The 15,384-nt window shown below is 43.1% G+C and overlaps 1 protein-coding gene across 3 annotated transcripts in view; it reads right to left on the reverse strand.

The window, feature by feature from the left end:
* Positions 1 to 2,416: 2,416 nt before the first annotated feature.
* IKZF3 (IKAROS family zinc finger 3) overlaps positions 2,417 to 15,384 on the reverse strand; it is an 89,585-nt gene continuing 76,617 nt past the window's right edge. For all 3 annotated transcript variants that reach the window (XM_047081227.1, XM_047081226.1, XM_047081228.1), the window contains one exon: positions 2,417 to 6,257. In XM_047081227.1, the coding sequence (XP_046937183.1) occupies positions 5,554 to 6,257 (704 nt within the window). In that variant the 3' untranslated portion in view covers positions 2,417 to 5,553. The remainder of the gene's footprint in view (positions 6,258 to 15,384) is intronic.

Genomic DNA, 15,384 nt, shown 5'->3' on the forward strand with positions numbered 1-15,384 from the left:
GAAGGTCACTGCTGGGCAGGGAGGGCATTTCTGAGAAACCCAGAGAGAATGCTATGAGCACAGGCCGTGTCGAAACCACTCAGCAAGGGCTCCTTCCCTTCCTCCTGGGGGGAAGGCCACTTTGAACCCCCAAACCAGGTTCCCTTCTTCCCCTGTCATTCTGCAGACAAGGGTCATCCACAGACCACACGTGTGGTGGCTTTGGCAACCAGAAATTAAAAATAACCTATGGTTTTTCCAGTAGCCAAAATGATCCCTCACCAAAGCTCATAGACTGAGAACCTGAGCATGCAAAACCACAGTCTGGGTGAAGGGATGTCTGCTTTTCAAATGACCTGCTAATTCTTTGCAACCCACAGTAATTTGGTTTCTGTGAACCCACAGAAGCAGGCCCACCAACAAGGGTTTTTGTCTGCTAACCTGGAAAAGTCCTTGTATAAATGAGTCACTGACAATGGGATCATTTTCAAGGCTGCTCCATTTTCTTACTATGTTAAAATGTTTGTTCTCAGTCTTTTTATGAGAGGAAGAAGAAAAGCAGCTTCAGAATCTGAAGCTAGGCCCCACAGAGGTGTGGCACAGGCTTGGGAGAAGGGGGGTTACATTATGGGACTGCTCTCCAGGCTTTCTAGAGTAGGGTCAATAGGGAGATGGATAGTGAGGAGCATTTGAGGAAACTCTAAGTTACTTGGGGAGTTAATAGTCAAGAGCTCATGAGACAGGGAGGGAGCAAAGCCATTCTACTTTCCTGGCTGCAGTGCCGTGAAGTGTCTGTAGCATGTGGTTAACTCATATTGGTTTTAATATTCAGCATATTCTTTACTCTTATGAATTAAAATAACATGAAGGAGACTGTGCTAGAGATCACATGCCTCCACTGGCTACTGAATGACTGAACTGTGGTCCTAGTATGGCCTTGGAATATCTCCATGTCTTTAAATCCACATACAGTACACGTAGTGGAAAATTTGTAACCATCCAACATAATCCCCCCCCCCAAAAAAAACAGTAACATCACCCCATAGACAAAATTACATAAAACTTCATAACATCCTTGGGAGGTAGATATTCTGTCCTTACATTTTTTAATCAAAACATTAACATTCCGTTTTCAAAGAACAGCTCAATCGATATGAATATTCAGCAGTCCACTCTTGTAATATTCGGAGGAAACTTGCATTCAACTTTTTCAAAGTGCAAAGACCTGTTTATCATGTTGATGGCATGGTGGGGTACACACTATCTACAGTTGGGGTGAATGGAGCTACAGTCTTGTATTCTGAGCTCACACAAGTCTAAAGCCTACACTTCTTTTCCAGGCTCTTCTGAGTCCACGGTCTTTAGAGGCAGTGCCCAGCCCTGGGTTCACTGATTATTTGCAGAACCAGTCAGTCCTTTATCTTTAGAGAACAGCATCCTTTTCCTAGAGTGGCCCAGTTCTAGCCTTTGGTTTCAGGCCAAAATTGTCTTCTTCACAGGCACGGAAGTTTCAAATCCATTCTGCTTTTCTGAACTCTGCTTATAGAGAGTTCTCTGAACTGTACTGTCTGAACCTAAAAAATTAGCTCCCAATTCTTTAAAGGAGAAGTATCTCTTCTGCACAACTGGATGCTACTTCCTAGGGCAAAATTTTTTATCACTCCCCTTTCTTTCTCTTCTTGAGCTCATAAATCTCAATTCCAAGCCCTTGTGAAAGAGGTTGGCTATCTCTGACGATTCAAATGTTGAGTGGCCTGGAGTTTCCAAATCTCCACTGGAGACCAACAGACCTGTTCTCTGTGGGGTACATTTTAAAGTTAGGACTCTAAGCATTTAACATTTCCATTACGGTCTTACTGTGTCTGTGCTGGGATATTTATCAGCAGTATTGCTTTTTCCCTTAAAACACATTAAACCTCACATTTATCAGAGGGGAAAAAGCAGAGGAGGAGAATAAGAATAGTGATACAGAGACTACTTGGAAAAACTTCATGTCAGTGTGAGATTTGTTCATAACACAGTGTTTCAACTAAGCAAAATTCTGTGTTTTCAGACCTTTTTCTTTGCAAAAGAAATCTGAGGTCATATTATATCTGGGCCACCACTATGAGTATGGGCCTAGCAAATGTTAAGCACTGCATTTGAAAGGTGAGAAATCTTGTCACTGACAAAATCAGAAGCTGAGTCAGGAACAGCTCAAAATAGGTAACAAGGCATAAGATTAGTTAGCTTATCTGTGTCAAGGCAAATATCTTTTGGGGAGAATGACTTAAAGAATCTAAAGACTGGTAGATTTATTTATTTAAAAAAATTTTAAGTTTATTTATTTATTTCAAGAGAGACAGAGAGAATGAGCATGGGAGGGGCAGACAGAGAGGGAGAGAGAGATCCCAAGCAGGCTGTCAGCGTGGAGCCTGACGCAGGGCTTGAACTCACAAACTGCAAGACCATGACCTGAGCCAAAACCGAGGGTTGGATGCTCAATTGACTGAGCCACTCAGGTGCCCCAAGACTGATAGGTTTATTAATGTCTTTTTGTCCTTGGTGATGGTGGTGGAGGGTAATGGGGGAGATAACTTCTGTTTAGTTCTATGTCGTTAGGAAATACCTGTGCAATGATTCAAGTGGTGGTAAGGAACATCTGGAGAGCCAGTTCTCTTCCTTTTCCGCCTCACCCCAATTCTGTCACCTTGGCTGCAAGGGAACTTTCCATGGGGTTGGCTGTTCCTCAGATTGTGGCCTCCTGGGTGTGTGGTGGGAAATGAAGATGAGCGAAGACCCACCGCGTTCATGTTCAGAGGGACTCTGGCTGGGAAAGGAGATCTCACTGTCCAACATGGTTGAACGTGAATCCTGATTCTGCCCTTCTCACTAAGCAATCTTGCTAAGATTCTCCTTTACCCTCTTTACCAGCAAGCGGTGGGCAGGGACATTAATTGGTATAAGGAGTGCCTACAGAAGGAAATATTCACCTGTGTGGTGACAACCACTACTACATATTAACTGGTTCGACTTTAAGATTTAAGAATATGCAGTTTGTACATGCAAATTTTCTCCGGACTCGGTGTGTCCCAATCTAGGCCCAGAATGCTACAGTGAAAGTAGCATTTCTGAGTGGCCACCCCACTCAGAAGACTGACCTCAGAAGAATAGAAATCATTTAGAAAATCTATTAGTCACAGGGAAAATGAGGGTCATATCTACACAAAAGTCCCTAGGTTAGTGGGATGGGCCTCTTTCACTCTTAAGGTGCAAGAGTTGGCTTCTGCAGAAGGACTTTCCCACTAATCTGGTGGAAATGCCCGCTTTCCCAAGCTTTCTTTCCTACTAATTCTTGCTTCCAAATAGTCTTTCTTTTGTCCCCTGAAGAGCCAACAGGATGTGCGGCATTTCAAGAGTATAATAAGCAGCTCCTCGGCCACAACGGGTGTAAGCAACCTGGCGTAGCTTGGGGTCTAGGATTACGGAAACATAGTGAAGACTACGCACTGAAATACGTCTAGTCTTTTAGCTGAAATCTCAGACATGTTGGGACTGTTACCATGGAATTTCACAAAGTCTTTTTTTTTTCCTGAGACAGACGCCATGCTACAAAGAAGGATAAGCCATTTGTGCAGTCTGAGGTGGAACATTTTAATTACTGGCAGCACATAAATTAGTTGAGTTGAAGTCTAATGCCTAAGCCCTTTCGAAATATCAAGGCAGATACATAAAACACTAATCTACCAGGAATTGGGGATTCTTGGCTCTGGTAGAAAGGTGCACAAAGCTGACTCTTAATGTGTAACTAGGCTCCATGAAGTTGTCCCTGGAAGCAGAATTTATTTTCGCTAACACCAGTTCTTAAAAAGGAGAGAGAGAGAGAAAAAAAGGCTTTGGCAAGCAGCTGCAGGTGCCACTTTGTGTATATACTTTGGGGCAAGATCAAAATACCTTCCTGTTTTTTGTTCCTCCCCACCATCCTCTTCACATTCACAACTCAGTGGTTAAAGGAAAAATTTAACAACACTACCATTTTCACACCAAAGCAATGTGAAACAGATATTCATATACATACTCTTCTGCTTAATACCCATGCATTAAGAGGTCTAAAAAGTAACTGTGGTTACAGCATAATCGCATACATTTAAAGCTGGAAGGGACCTTAGAGAATGTATAAACCCAACTGTTACTTTATGGTTGAAGAAACTTAGTTTTAAGAGTTAAGTGATTTGCCCAAAGTCATACAGCTAATTAGCAGCCAATATGGAATTCACAAACAGATTTCGTGACCCCTATTGCAATACTAATTTTACAATTATCCCTGAACTTTCCCTTGATAGCGTATTTCCCATAACAGATGACAAAGCTGACCGATACATGTGCAGAATCAAGATCTTTCAGGAGTTTTCGTGGCATACAGCAGCTCCACTTAAAATGGAGAGAGAAACCCACCCTGCTTGATCAAGGAGAACCTGTCAGCAGAGTTGCCCCCTCCTCACCCCATCAGGAAGCTCATCAAAGACCCAAACAACACACATGACATCTGTCCCTGATTCCTCTCCTGTGGGGAGGGGGAGACTAAGTCACTCATTTTGGAATCTTCGGTGGTTTTTTGTCAAAAAAAGAAATCATTGGTAAGTGTCTGTACACTAATGCTCCATGAAGGAGACCAAGAACTTTTAGGTAACTACCCACCCCCCTCACTGCCCCATGGTGCTTCTGAACCATTTCCCCCTCAGAGCCCAGTTCTGCCAGTCTTGATCATAGGAAATGGATGCCATCGTCCAAAGCCGACAACTTCCTGGAGTTTCAATGATGGTCTATGTTTAAAGCCATCCGTTCTTCTGATATAGAATTTCTCCTATTCATGACTGGTTTAAACTAAAGCAACTTTTAATTGATGATGGGAAGGTTAAAGGGTAGAGGCAGAAGTATCATTGGATGACTTGATTTTTTCCCCCTTGTGTGCTAAGAAATGGGTCTGCTGCCTAGAGACTTCAGTCTTCAGTTACTGGTAACAGATACTTGTTTTATGGCTGTTCTTTTCCTTACCATTAGAGTATAATTTGGGATGAGGAGACTATATCCTAGACTTTCAGCCTGTGTTAAGTACAGAAGGGCATGGCTTCCGAGCCAGGTTAGCTGGTGAGCTCTTCTTCTTTGTGGACCTAGGCAGATGACCAAAATGCTTTTCCACATATGGCTGATGTATCTGTGTATCTCAGAAAGAATGTCTCTTGCAGCACAACTGGGAGATTCTTTTGAATGGCAACAAACTCCAAGGACTGCTTGTTCCATTGCTGCAAAAGATAATGACCAAATACTTCACTGGCTTTTAAATATCATAAAAATTCAAGTTCCTAATGAGAAAACAAAGGTTTAACAAAAATGATAACACGATATTATCTGCAAACAATTTCTGAATGAAGGCAGCATTTCCCTGTTGCCCATGTGAACATGACTCTTTGGACACTAAAAATGGTATGGAAGGGAGTTTGGAAATGAGTTTGGAGAATAATTCGTTAGGTGGGGTGTCGGTTTTTACAAATTATGTTGAATGCTCAGGCGTAAATCATCTTGGAGACCAGATGTTCACTTCAGCATGGCTCTGTGCTCTCCTCTGGCTATGTGAGATGAGAACTCATACCGATCATGGCTTCGATATCCACACATGTTACACTCAAAAGGGTCACGAAAGCCATGGCAACCCATGTGAATAGTGAACATCACATAATCCAGGAAGAGGACTCGACAGTGGTCACATCGATACACATCCATCACCTCCCCTTCTTTGTTGATCACTTTGATGGAGTCTCTTGGACAGATGGGTGGGGGCTTGAGGAGTTCATAAGAGCGGGGGATTTCCTTCAGAAGTGGCATCCCATTGCGGACCCGGGGAGGGACCATGTGATTTTGCTGGTAGATGTGATTCTGGCGTTCTTCATGGTTGCTATCAGTGTCTGTGGAGTCATGGCCACTATTGTTGGGGGAGAGGCCTCTTTCAGAAGGCAGGCTCTTCTCTGGCAGGTGGATATTCTTCTTTTCCAGGTCCTGGGGGGCACCATTTGGCATCTCCGCACGGGTGAGGGCTATGGGATACATGCTGCTGATCACTGGAACCATCTCAGAGGTGGGAGCAGGTGGTGTCTGGACTAAGGGGCGCAGGGCTTCTGCACCGAGATAGCTGATGGCATTATTGATGGCTTGGTCCATCATCCGGGTCTGTATCATCTCACTCTCTTTCTCGTACATATAGCCGGGATTATAGTTGACGTCAAAACAGTGGCGCTTCTCACCTAGAACAAGTGAAAGAAATAATTACAAGAGGAAGAACACACGGGCAGAGAGTTTGTAAAATGATTTTCCAGAGTCCTTGAAAAGGGAGGAAGGATGTGCCACCTGCTCAAGAACACCCAGCCCTGGGGCGCCTGGGCGGCTCAGTTAGTTAAGCGTCCGACTTCGGCAGGTCATGATCTCACGATTCGTGGGTTCGAGCCCCGCATCAGGCTCTGTGCTCACAGCTCAGAGCCTGGACCTTACTTTGGATACTGTGTCTCCCTCTCTCTCTGCTCCTCCCCCACTCATGCTCTGTCTCTCTCTCTCTCTCAAAAATAAATAAACATTAAAAAAAAAAAAAAAACAAGAACACCCAGCCCAGGCAGAATGGCTCCAATGGGTGCTGAAGTCTCAAGGGACAGTGGCTGACAGTACATGTTTGGACAGTCAAAATAAATTAAGCAGGCAGACAAAAGGGAGTGTCAGAGATGTCATTAAGTTGAGGCTACAACGTGAACTGTTTCCACTGCTCACATCAGAGGGGACACTGGAGAAAAGGAGAGAAAAAGAAGCAAGAGGACACTGGGGCAGGGTTCACGGAAGGCTGGGGAGCTACCACTGTGCAGGAGCATGGCACTTCTACTGTTCCTGGACTCTCAACCCAATCAATTCCCAAACTCTTATTTTGCTAGTAATACTAGAGAGCCAGGGGAACGGAAGTGCTGCAAACAGCGGGGATGCTCAGCAACTAGCCTCTGCAGCTTTTTAAATAGCTACAGGGGCAGAAAAAGTAGCCCCCAAACCTCCAACTTACCACTCCCCAAACAAATTGTCACCAGACTGAGATTTAAGTAAATGAACTTCAAATGTAGAAAGTTTTAGAAAAGCTTCCTTGATGAAAGATCACAGTCTTTATTCCTTTCATAAAGTATGTCATGCTTTTGTTTGAAAAAAAAATGTATCATTGATACACAGGTGATCATTAGGACCTATCTCACACTTAACTGAAAAATGTATTTGTGGTCACCCTGTCCTACTGCTCCTGTCAAACTGCTGAGAAATTCTGAAAACAGAGTTTAGCCACCTTTGGGGTGTGGGTGTTGTGTGTTAGAAAATAGAGGCTCTCTGGCCACAGGGAAGGCAGGAACAGGGTCTGCAGTGATGGCAGATGTGCTCAGCGGTGAGTGGCTGGTAGAGGGAAGAGAGAACGGGTGGATGTGTCAAGCACTGAAAGTGAGGCTAAGGTATTGCTGATGCTTTTTTATTTTGTAGACACTAGATTCTGGGGGGATATGCTGAACCAGATCCTCTCTTCTGTAACATTCCCTAGGCATGTTATGGTTCCAAAGCTTGTCCCTGCCATACAGTAAAGGGTCCAATAATGAAAGAATTCAAGAAAACAGAAGAATTGGAAGAACTGGTTTCTGTTCTTGAGCTGTCTCCAAACTAGTGGGAGAGAAACAAGACCTGTATGCATGGAAGCAGAGAAAAATAAATGTTAGAAGTCATGAAAGGACAGCCCTGCTCTATGGAGGTCTTTGATTTTATTCTAAATGCCATGCTTAAGGCAGTTAAGTAGGGGAGTACACATCTTCTGTAAAAAGAATTATAAGGCAAGGGTAAGGCAGTCTGGTAGAAATTGTCTATTTAAGTGTTAAGGGAATGAAAAACATTCAAGAGTACCTGGGGCAGGGAAAGCTTTCTTGGAAGACCCAGATTTTGAGAAGGGTCTTGATGAACTGGTATGACGTAGCTTTTCAGAGAGGTTGATGAGACATCCTAATTGAGGGAGGAGCATGACAGAAGGCAGAGAAGTGGAACTACACAGGACACAAGCAGGGAAGAGTAAGAGAGTATGGCTGTAGCTCTCCTTCAGGAAGAATGAAATACAGCATTTCTGAAACTTCACTTATTCCCTCACGTTCTGCAATACTGGCACCTCAGGGTGGTGTGGTGGTTGAGTGCCTGGGCAATAGGGCCAGATGGGACTGGATCTGATGCTGGCTCATCAGTTACCCATTGTGTGACCTTGGGCAAGTTACTTAACGTGTCTATGGCTCCATGTCCTCATGTATAATGGGGATAATAATTGTATCTGCCACCCAGGGTCACTGGGAAGTGCTTAGAAAAATGCCTAGTACATAGAAAGCACTTGGTAAATGTTAGGACTTTTTGTTTTGTTGGAATCAGCTTGCCTTTTCTTTCTCTGGTTTTTTTTTTTTTTTTGCTAAAATGAATTTTCTTTTAAAAAATGTTTATTTATTTTGAAAGGGAGAGTGTGTGTGCCCGTGTGCCAGTGGGGGAGGGGCAGAGAGAGAGAGGGGGGGAGAGAGAGAGAGAGAGAGAGAGAGAGAGAGAATCCCAAGCAGGCTCTGCTCTAGAAGCATGGAGCCTGATGTGGGGTTCTATCTCATGAACCTGAGATAATGACCCAAGCCGAAATCAAGAGTTGAATGTCTAACTGACCAAGTCACCTAGGTGCCCTGAGTTTGCTTCTTCTTTCTTTCTTTCTTTTTTTAATGTTTATTTACCTTTTTTTAAAATGTTTATTCATTTTTGAAAGACAGAGACAGAGCACAAGCAGGGGTGGGGTGGGGTGGAGAGAGAGGGGGACACAGAATCCTAAGCAGGCTCCAGGCTCCGAGCTGTGAGCACAGAGCCCGACGCAGGGCTTGAACCCACGAACCGCGAGATCATGACCTGAGCCGAAGTCGGATGCTTAACCAACTGAGCCACCCAGGCGCCCCTATGTTTATTTACCTTTTGAGAGAGAGAGAGAGAGAGAGAGAGAAAGAGAAAGAAAGAGAGAGAAGCAGGCGAGGGGCAGAGAGACAGAGACACAGAATCCAAAGCAGGCTCCAGCTATCTGAGCTATCAGTACAGAGCGCAACGCAGGGCTCAAAAACACGAACCGTGAGATCATGGCCTGAGCCTAAGTCTGACACTTAACTGATGGAGCCGCCCAGGCACCCCGCAAGTTTGCTTTTTAAGTAAACTTTATATTACTAACACAAATGGAAAACCAGAATCACTTACAGCAAATAGAAGGTAGTTATGAAAAATAAAGACAATGAAATAGAGCGATTTACTTAAGTTTTGATCAGATACTGTGACTACTTGTAAACAAAGATCCCCTCTCTCTGCTAAAAACAGAGATTGCCAAGTGTGAGATTAGTATTAATGAAATCTAACATCAAATTAAATCTAAACCTTTTTCCTTTGGTATAATCAAGAAGATTGAGAGAGAACTAAAAAACAAAATAATTTTCTTGCCCCATGGGCCTCCTGGCATTTTGCATTCCACATTTGGGGAGATACTGAAAAAAGATAACACATGGTGAAACCAAACGATGGGCATTCTGAAATTGGATTTGGATTTGAACAAAGAACAAACTGCCACATGCCCTTGAGCAAGGGAGGCTTGGGTCAAAATTTTATTTTCAGGATATTAATGAAACAGCAAAGTGTAAGATAGACCAGAACAGTGAGAAATGGGAGCCAGAAAGAGCAGCTAGAAGATCTAATGGAATCAGATGGATTTGTCCTGCATCCCCACTACCTTACGGCCAACATGATAGTTTCTAGACAAATACCTGAGAGAAAAAATATGCAAAGAAAAACACCCTGCTTTGGCAACTCAATAAAAAGCAACAGAAAAGTAGACCTTTGCCAAAGTCATCAGTGGTTCTTATTTTCAGCTTCCAGATTGAATATATCTTTGATCAAAGCTGTTTGAAAGAATGAGGCTGAGAACATGAAAGCCAGCTAAGGTCACAAATATTCATTCTCCTGAACGTGACACAGAAATGATGAACTTTGGTTTCCTGGCCTTTTCAAGGTCATCGATGATTTTCCAGTGTGGCTGGTTCTACTCAACTCCCCAGATACCAGGGGTCCGTGAGAACCTTTTTTATCTTTTCACCTAACAGAGAGGTTCCAGAAAGTTTCCGGGGTGGGGTAGGCACATCATAAACTCTGCTTTTATCCTTTCTCCCAAGAGTTCGCTTTACTGAACTAGGCCTACAGTTTCAGAGTCTATACCAACCTGCAGCACATGTCAGAAAACAGCTGAGTGCTAAAGTTGTAAGAGGCAAAACAGTAAGAGGGAAATAAACCCTTGGATGAGTGGAAATATGTGACTGAGTTCTGTGGTTAACACAGACCATTGTTCATTGTGAAGATGGGAGAGCCTCAGATCTTCACGTGCACGCAACCTACAATCATCAGATCCCCTCATCTCTGAGTTACGGTAACTTGAGTAGTGCAGATGATTATCAGTCACCTGTAGACACGATGACTCAATGTGTATGAAACTCAGAAGGGGTAAGCTACAGTAATTGAAAAGCCAACAGCTCACGTTTCTTTAGTAACATACTCATAAAAAAGGTTAGTCAAACCACAAGAGTGTAACTTCTCCCAAACCTGCACGGAGCCTCTAGTCCAGCTTGTAGTCAAAATCGTACCACACCTTTGAATGATTAATGATAGCAGCTTCAGGCTGAATTAGAGGTTTCCTTCTGATGAAAGTACAAATGGCAGCAACAAGTTCTGAGTTTAGGAACCAAGGCTGCCTGGTTGGGCCATTACTTACCCGTGTTTCCTTTTAAAGGTGTCAATCCCTCAATCCCTACCATCTAGGCTTTGGTAACTCTAAACTGAGCAACTGCCTGACCTGAATTGCTGCGATGTGGTGAGGGCATATGGTTGTTGGCTTCTAAGTGCCAACTTGAAAGTACAGACAGAATCACAGCCTAGAGCTAAAAGGGAACTTAGCTGAGCACACGGATTTAGACCTCTGCCTTTGGGGCCAAGCAATACCCACCACCCTAATCTGTTTACTTCTGGGTTTTTTTAATTTTTATTTTTTAAATATTTTTATTTATTTTTGAGACAGAGAGAGACAGAGTATGAGCAGGGGAGGGGCAGAGAGAGAGGGAGACACAGAATCTGAAGCAGGCTCCAGGCTCCGAGCTGTCAGCACAGAGCCCGATGCGGGGCTTGAACCCATGAACCGTGAGATCATGACCTGAGCCGAAGTCGGACGCTTAACCGACTGAGCCACCCAGGCGCCCCTACTTCTGGGTTTTATACTTCACACTACCTAGCCCTGTGCCTTGTATATAATACTAAAAGGAATAGCTACTATTTATTGAGCCCTTACTATATACCCAGTGCTGTCCTAGGTACTTTTTGTATATTGTCTCATTTGCCTAAGGTGAATTAGCATCTCTTAGTCAGATGAAGAACCTAACCTACAAACAGGTTAATTTGCTAAGGTCGGTTAGTCAGTAAATGGAGAACTAGGATGCAATCTAAGGGCCTAAATATATCTGTCCATGAGCATTAACTGCTGTTTCCTGGATGCTACCTTGCCCATGGCTGCACAATCCCACCATGGACAGTGACTTCAGATTCTCTGCTGGGGTGGTTCCCATAAGCAGTGGACCAGCAACTGTGCTTTATTCCAAATGGACCAGCAACGTGCATTCAAGAAATATCTATGATGCACAGAATTGTTGTATCTGTAAGTGCTTAAAAGAATGCCTGGCAAATGTAAACACTTAATAAGTGGTAGATCATTTATTATTATTATTATTATTATTATTAGCCTCACACCATGTTACATGCTTTGAGGAATATAAACATAATTGCAATCCAATAGGAAATGTAGCATTTATGCAATTTCATTACAAATCAGTACCCCTAATACAAAGCATACAGTAGTCAAGAGAGTAAAGAGAATAATATGGACAGCTTCTCAAATATGTCGTGTAATGTGAGACAAATATTAATCTATTCTTTATTTAAAAATTTTTTTAAATGTTTATTTATTTTTGAGAGAGAGACAGAGACAGAGACAGAGCACAAGCGGGGGAAGGGCAGAGAGAGAGGGTGACACAGAATCTGAAGCAGGCTCCAGGCTCTGAGCTGTCAGCACAGAGTCCGATGTGAGGCTCAAATTCAAGGACTGAGAGATCATGACCTGAGCCAAAGTCAGATGCTTAACTGATTGAGCCACTCAGGCGCCTCTGTTCTTTAAAGTCTCCTTGTTATCTGAGGTGGTGGCAGTGATTGTGGTGAAGACAGTTCTATATATCACCAAACTGTTTTAAGCTTGCCTTGAGTGCAGGGGGAGAACAGAGTAAAGAGAGGACTCAGGAGACTATGCGAATGTAGACGATGTGTGTGCTTTTTTTGTTGTTTTTGTTTATTTATTTATTTTGAGAGAGAGAGCACCATGCAAGTGAGAGTACAAGAGTGGGGGACAGACAGAGGGAAAATCCCAAGCAGACTCAGCACTGACAACAGTAAGCCCAATGAGGGGCTTGATCTCAAGAACCAAGAGATCATGCATGACCTGAGCCAAAATCAGAAACTTAACCGACTGAACCACCCAGGCACCTCCTGACCATGTGTACTTCTTTTATTTATTTATTTTTTATTTTTTTAACATTTATTTATTATTGAGAGACAGAGAGACACAGAGCGTGAGCAGGGGAGGGGTAGAGAGAGGGGGAGACACAGAATCCGAAGCAGGCTCCAGGCTCTGAGCTGACTGTCAGCACAGAGCCCGATGTGGGGCTTGAACTCAAAAACTGTGAGATCATGACCTGGGCCAAAATCAGATTCTTAACCGACTGAGCCACCCAGGCGCCCCCTGACCATGTGTACTTCTAAAGGCAGATGTGAGTGATGGTATTCCAGACAGACAGCATGGACAGAACCATTACATATAAGAGGGAAAGTATTACACAGAAGTGGAAGTAGTTCACTGTGGCTGAATTAAAAGATTACTTGGCTGAAATGATAAAATGAGAAAAGGTAACTTGGAGACAGATTGTGCAAGGCTCAGAACACCTGGGTGGTTCAGATTTTATTCCATTGGAAAGCCACTGAAAGGTTTTTTTGAAGATGGGGGGGAATGATTTGAACTTTAGGAAAATAACACATTTCTACTATTATAGTCATCATGAGGGGTGATGTGAAATATTCAGGTTTTCTTTTGAAGTTTCTTCAAGTCACTGAAATGTATTTGCCACTACCTTCATACCATATCCCATGCGTATTATCGCTTACTCTTACTGCAAGTACATGTCAAAAAAAGGGAGGGGGGCAGGTAAGTAGGGTAAATGGAATATCTGATGAAATGATGGCTCTGATCTCAATCTAAATGAGACCAAAGTGACTAACATTTCTTCCAGGAGGAGGAAAGCAGTGGGGAGCCGCAGAACAGGCAAGAAGGGGAGCAAACAGAGAGAGAGTGATGGGGGTGGCAGTGAGGAAAACTGAGCTGGAGACTGTTTTGTTGTTGCAGAAGCCTTGTCCTCTGTGAGAGGTACTATTGGATGTCATCGGTCCTGATGGAGTCACCAGGGGAAGACTTCTTTTCTCAAGAAAACACACCCTCGAGGGAGAGTGATTGCCCTTCTTCAGGGACTTTTTTTTCCACCAGCTTTCAATGACTACACTCCCCACTGTCCAAAGCTCTGGTGTAGCACACATGACATGCACTGCTCGGGGTGACCTCCCAAGGAAGGAAGGCCTTGGACTGCAGCATGTTTTAGGCCTTGCCCTGACCCTGCTCTGTCACCTACTAGTTGCATCTCGCCATCTCTCCAATTTTTCCTCCTCTGGTGAAAGAACTCGCTGGGTGTTCCTGATATCCCTTCAAGCCCTAAAATGCTATGATTTTATAATGTTTACAGGATTATAGATTTCAGGCCTTTGGGAAGGGGTGGGAGAAGATACTTTTTGCTGTTAGAAACGAGTTTTCAAACTGCTTCCTGTCGCTCTGTTAACCAAAGCAGACAATTTCTCATTAGTTACTTCACAAGGAGAATCGATGGTGTTTGTTGAAGTGTCAAAACCTCACCAGAATGTTTACCGCGGCTGAGTGAGATCTGTTTTCGTGTTCTTTTCAACATAAAAACTTCCTTTAATAAAGTAATACATAAAATTAAAAATAATAAGGAGATGCTATGGTAACCACTTTGGTCGGAATAACACATCTGTTTTTGGAGAAAGAATGAAAATCAGAAAAAGAAATATGCAGAAATGTAGTCATTTTCCTCCTCCCTCCAGGAGAGAAATCTGGCCTCTATTTTGAGCCAAGTATTTGAAGATGGCCTAGTTAGAAGTCTATTCAAACAAGTTTATAACAGGAGAATAAGATGCAGAGAAAGGACAACTCTTAAAAGGGTTAGGTGCTAAAAGTGAGGCCTTCGTGTCCTTTGAAAAGAGCAACTAAGAATTATTTTGATGATGTAAAGATGCTGATTTCTAATGAATGTGTGTTGATTTATGTCCTATCTTACGGAAAGTGAAATAAAACATCTTAGAGAATTAGGAAAGAAATTATTTTATTTTTCTCCTATGTAGGCAATTTAATTTTACTCCTATGCTTCAATACAGGCATGCTTTGTGTTTCCTTTAAAAAAATTTTTTTTTAATGTTTATCTATTTTTGAGAGAGAGAGAGGGACAGAGCATGAGCAAGGGAGGGGCAGAGAGAGAGGGAGACACAGAATCTGAAGCAGGCTCCAGGCTCCGAGCTGTCAGCACAGAGCCTCATGTGGGGCTCGAACTCACAGACAGTGAGATCATGACCTGAGCCGAAGTCAGACGCTTAACCAACTGAACTACCCAAGTACCTCCTTTGTGTTTCTAAATGCACCTGAGCTTAACCCAATCTGTCCCTCTTCCTCAGTTAATCTCTAATTGATGGAAGATGCTACCTACTGGTGATTATCTCTAGCCTGTTGGGAAAGTAACAGGCTGACCTGATGGTATAACTTCACCTTAACCCTCATAGTTCAAGAGGTCAAGGAAGCAAAGTTTGGTCTGAGTGCTGTGCAACTGTCAGCAAGGATTAAAGGGAGTGACTCATTCTTCCTTCACACTTTACCCTTTGCCATTTCCCTGGCAGCTGAATCTTTTCAGAAAATGGTGCCTTGGAGAGGAAATACAGGAGACAGAAGAGAAGAGGAGAGAAAATATTAGCCCTGATGTTTTGTAGCTCTTCATCCCATACACTGCAGTGTCAAATGTTCCTTTTCTCTCCCCGATATTACTGTTTTCTATCAAAAAGGTTGATTCCATTAAATGATTCAATAAATAAAGGAAACCCTTTATTTAAAGATAATCTCTA

This window comes from Lynx rufus, unplaced genomic scaffold (assembly GCF_022079265.1).
Source record: "Lynx rufus isolate CCGP_SWC_20201006 ecotype Redwood Valley unplaced genomic scaffold, mLynRuf1.p SCAF_18, whole genome shotgun sequence".
NCBI lineage: Eukaryota > Metazoa > Chordata > Mammalia > Carnivora > Felidae > Lynx > Lynx rufus.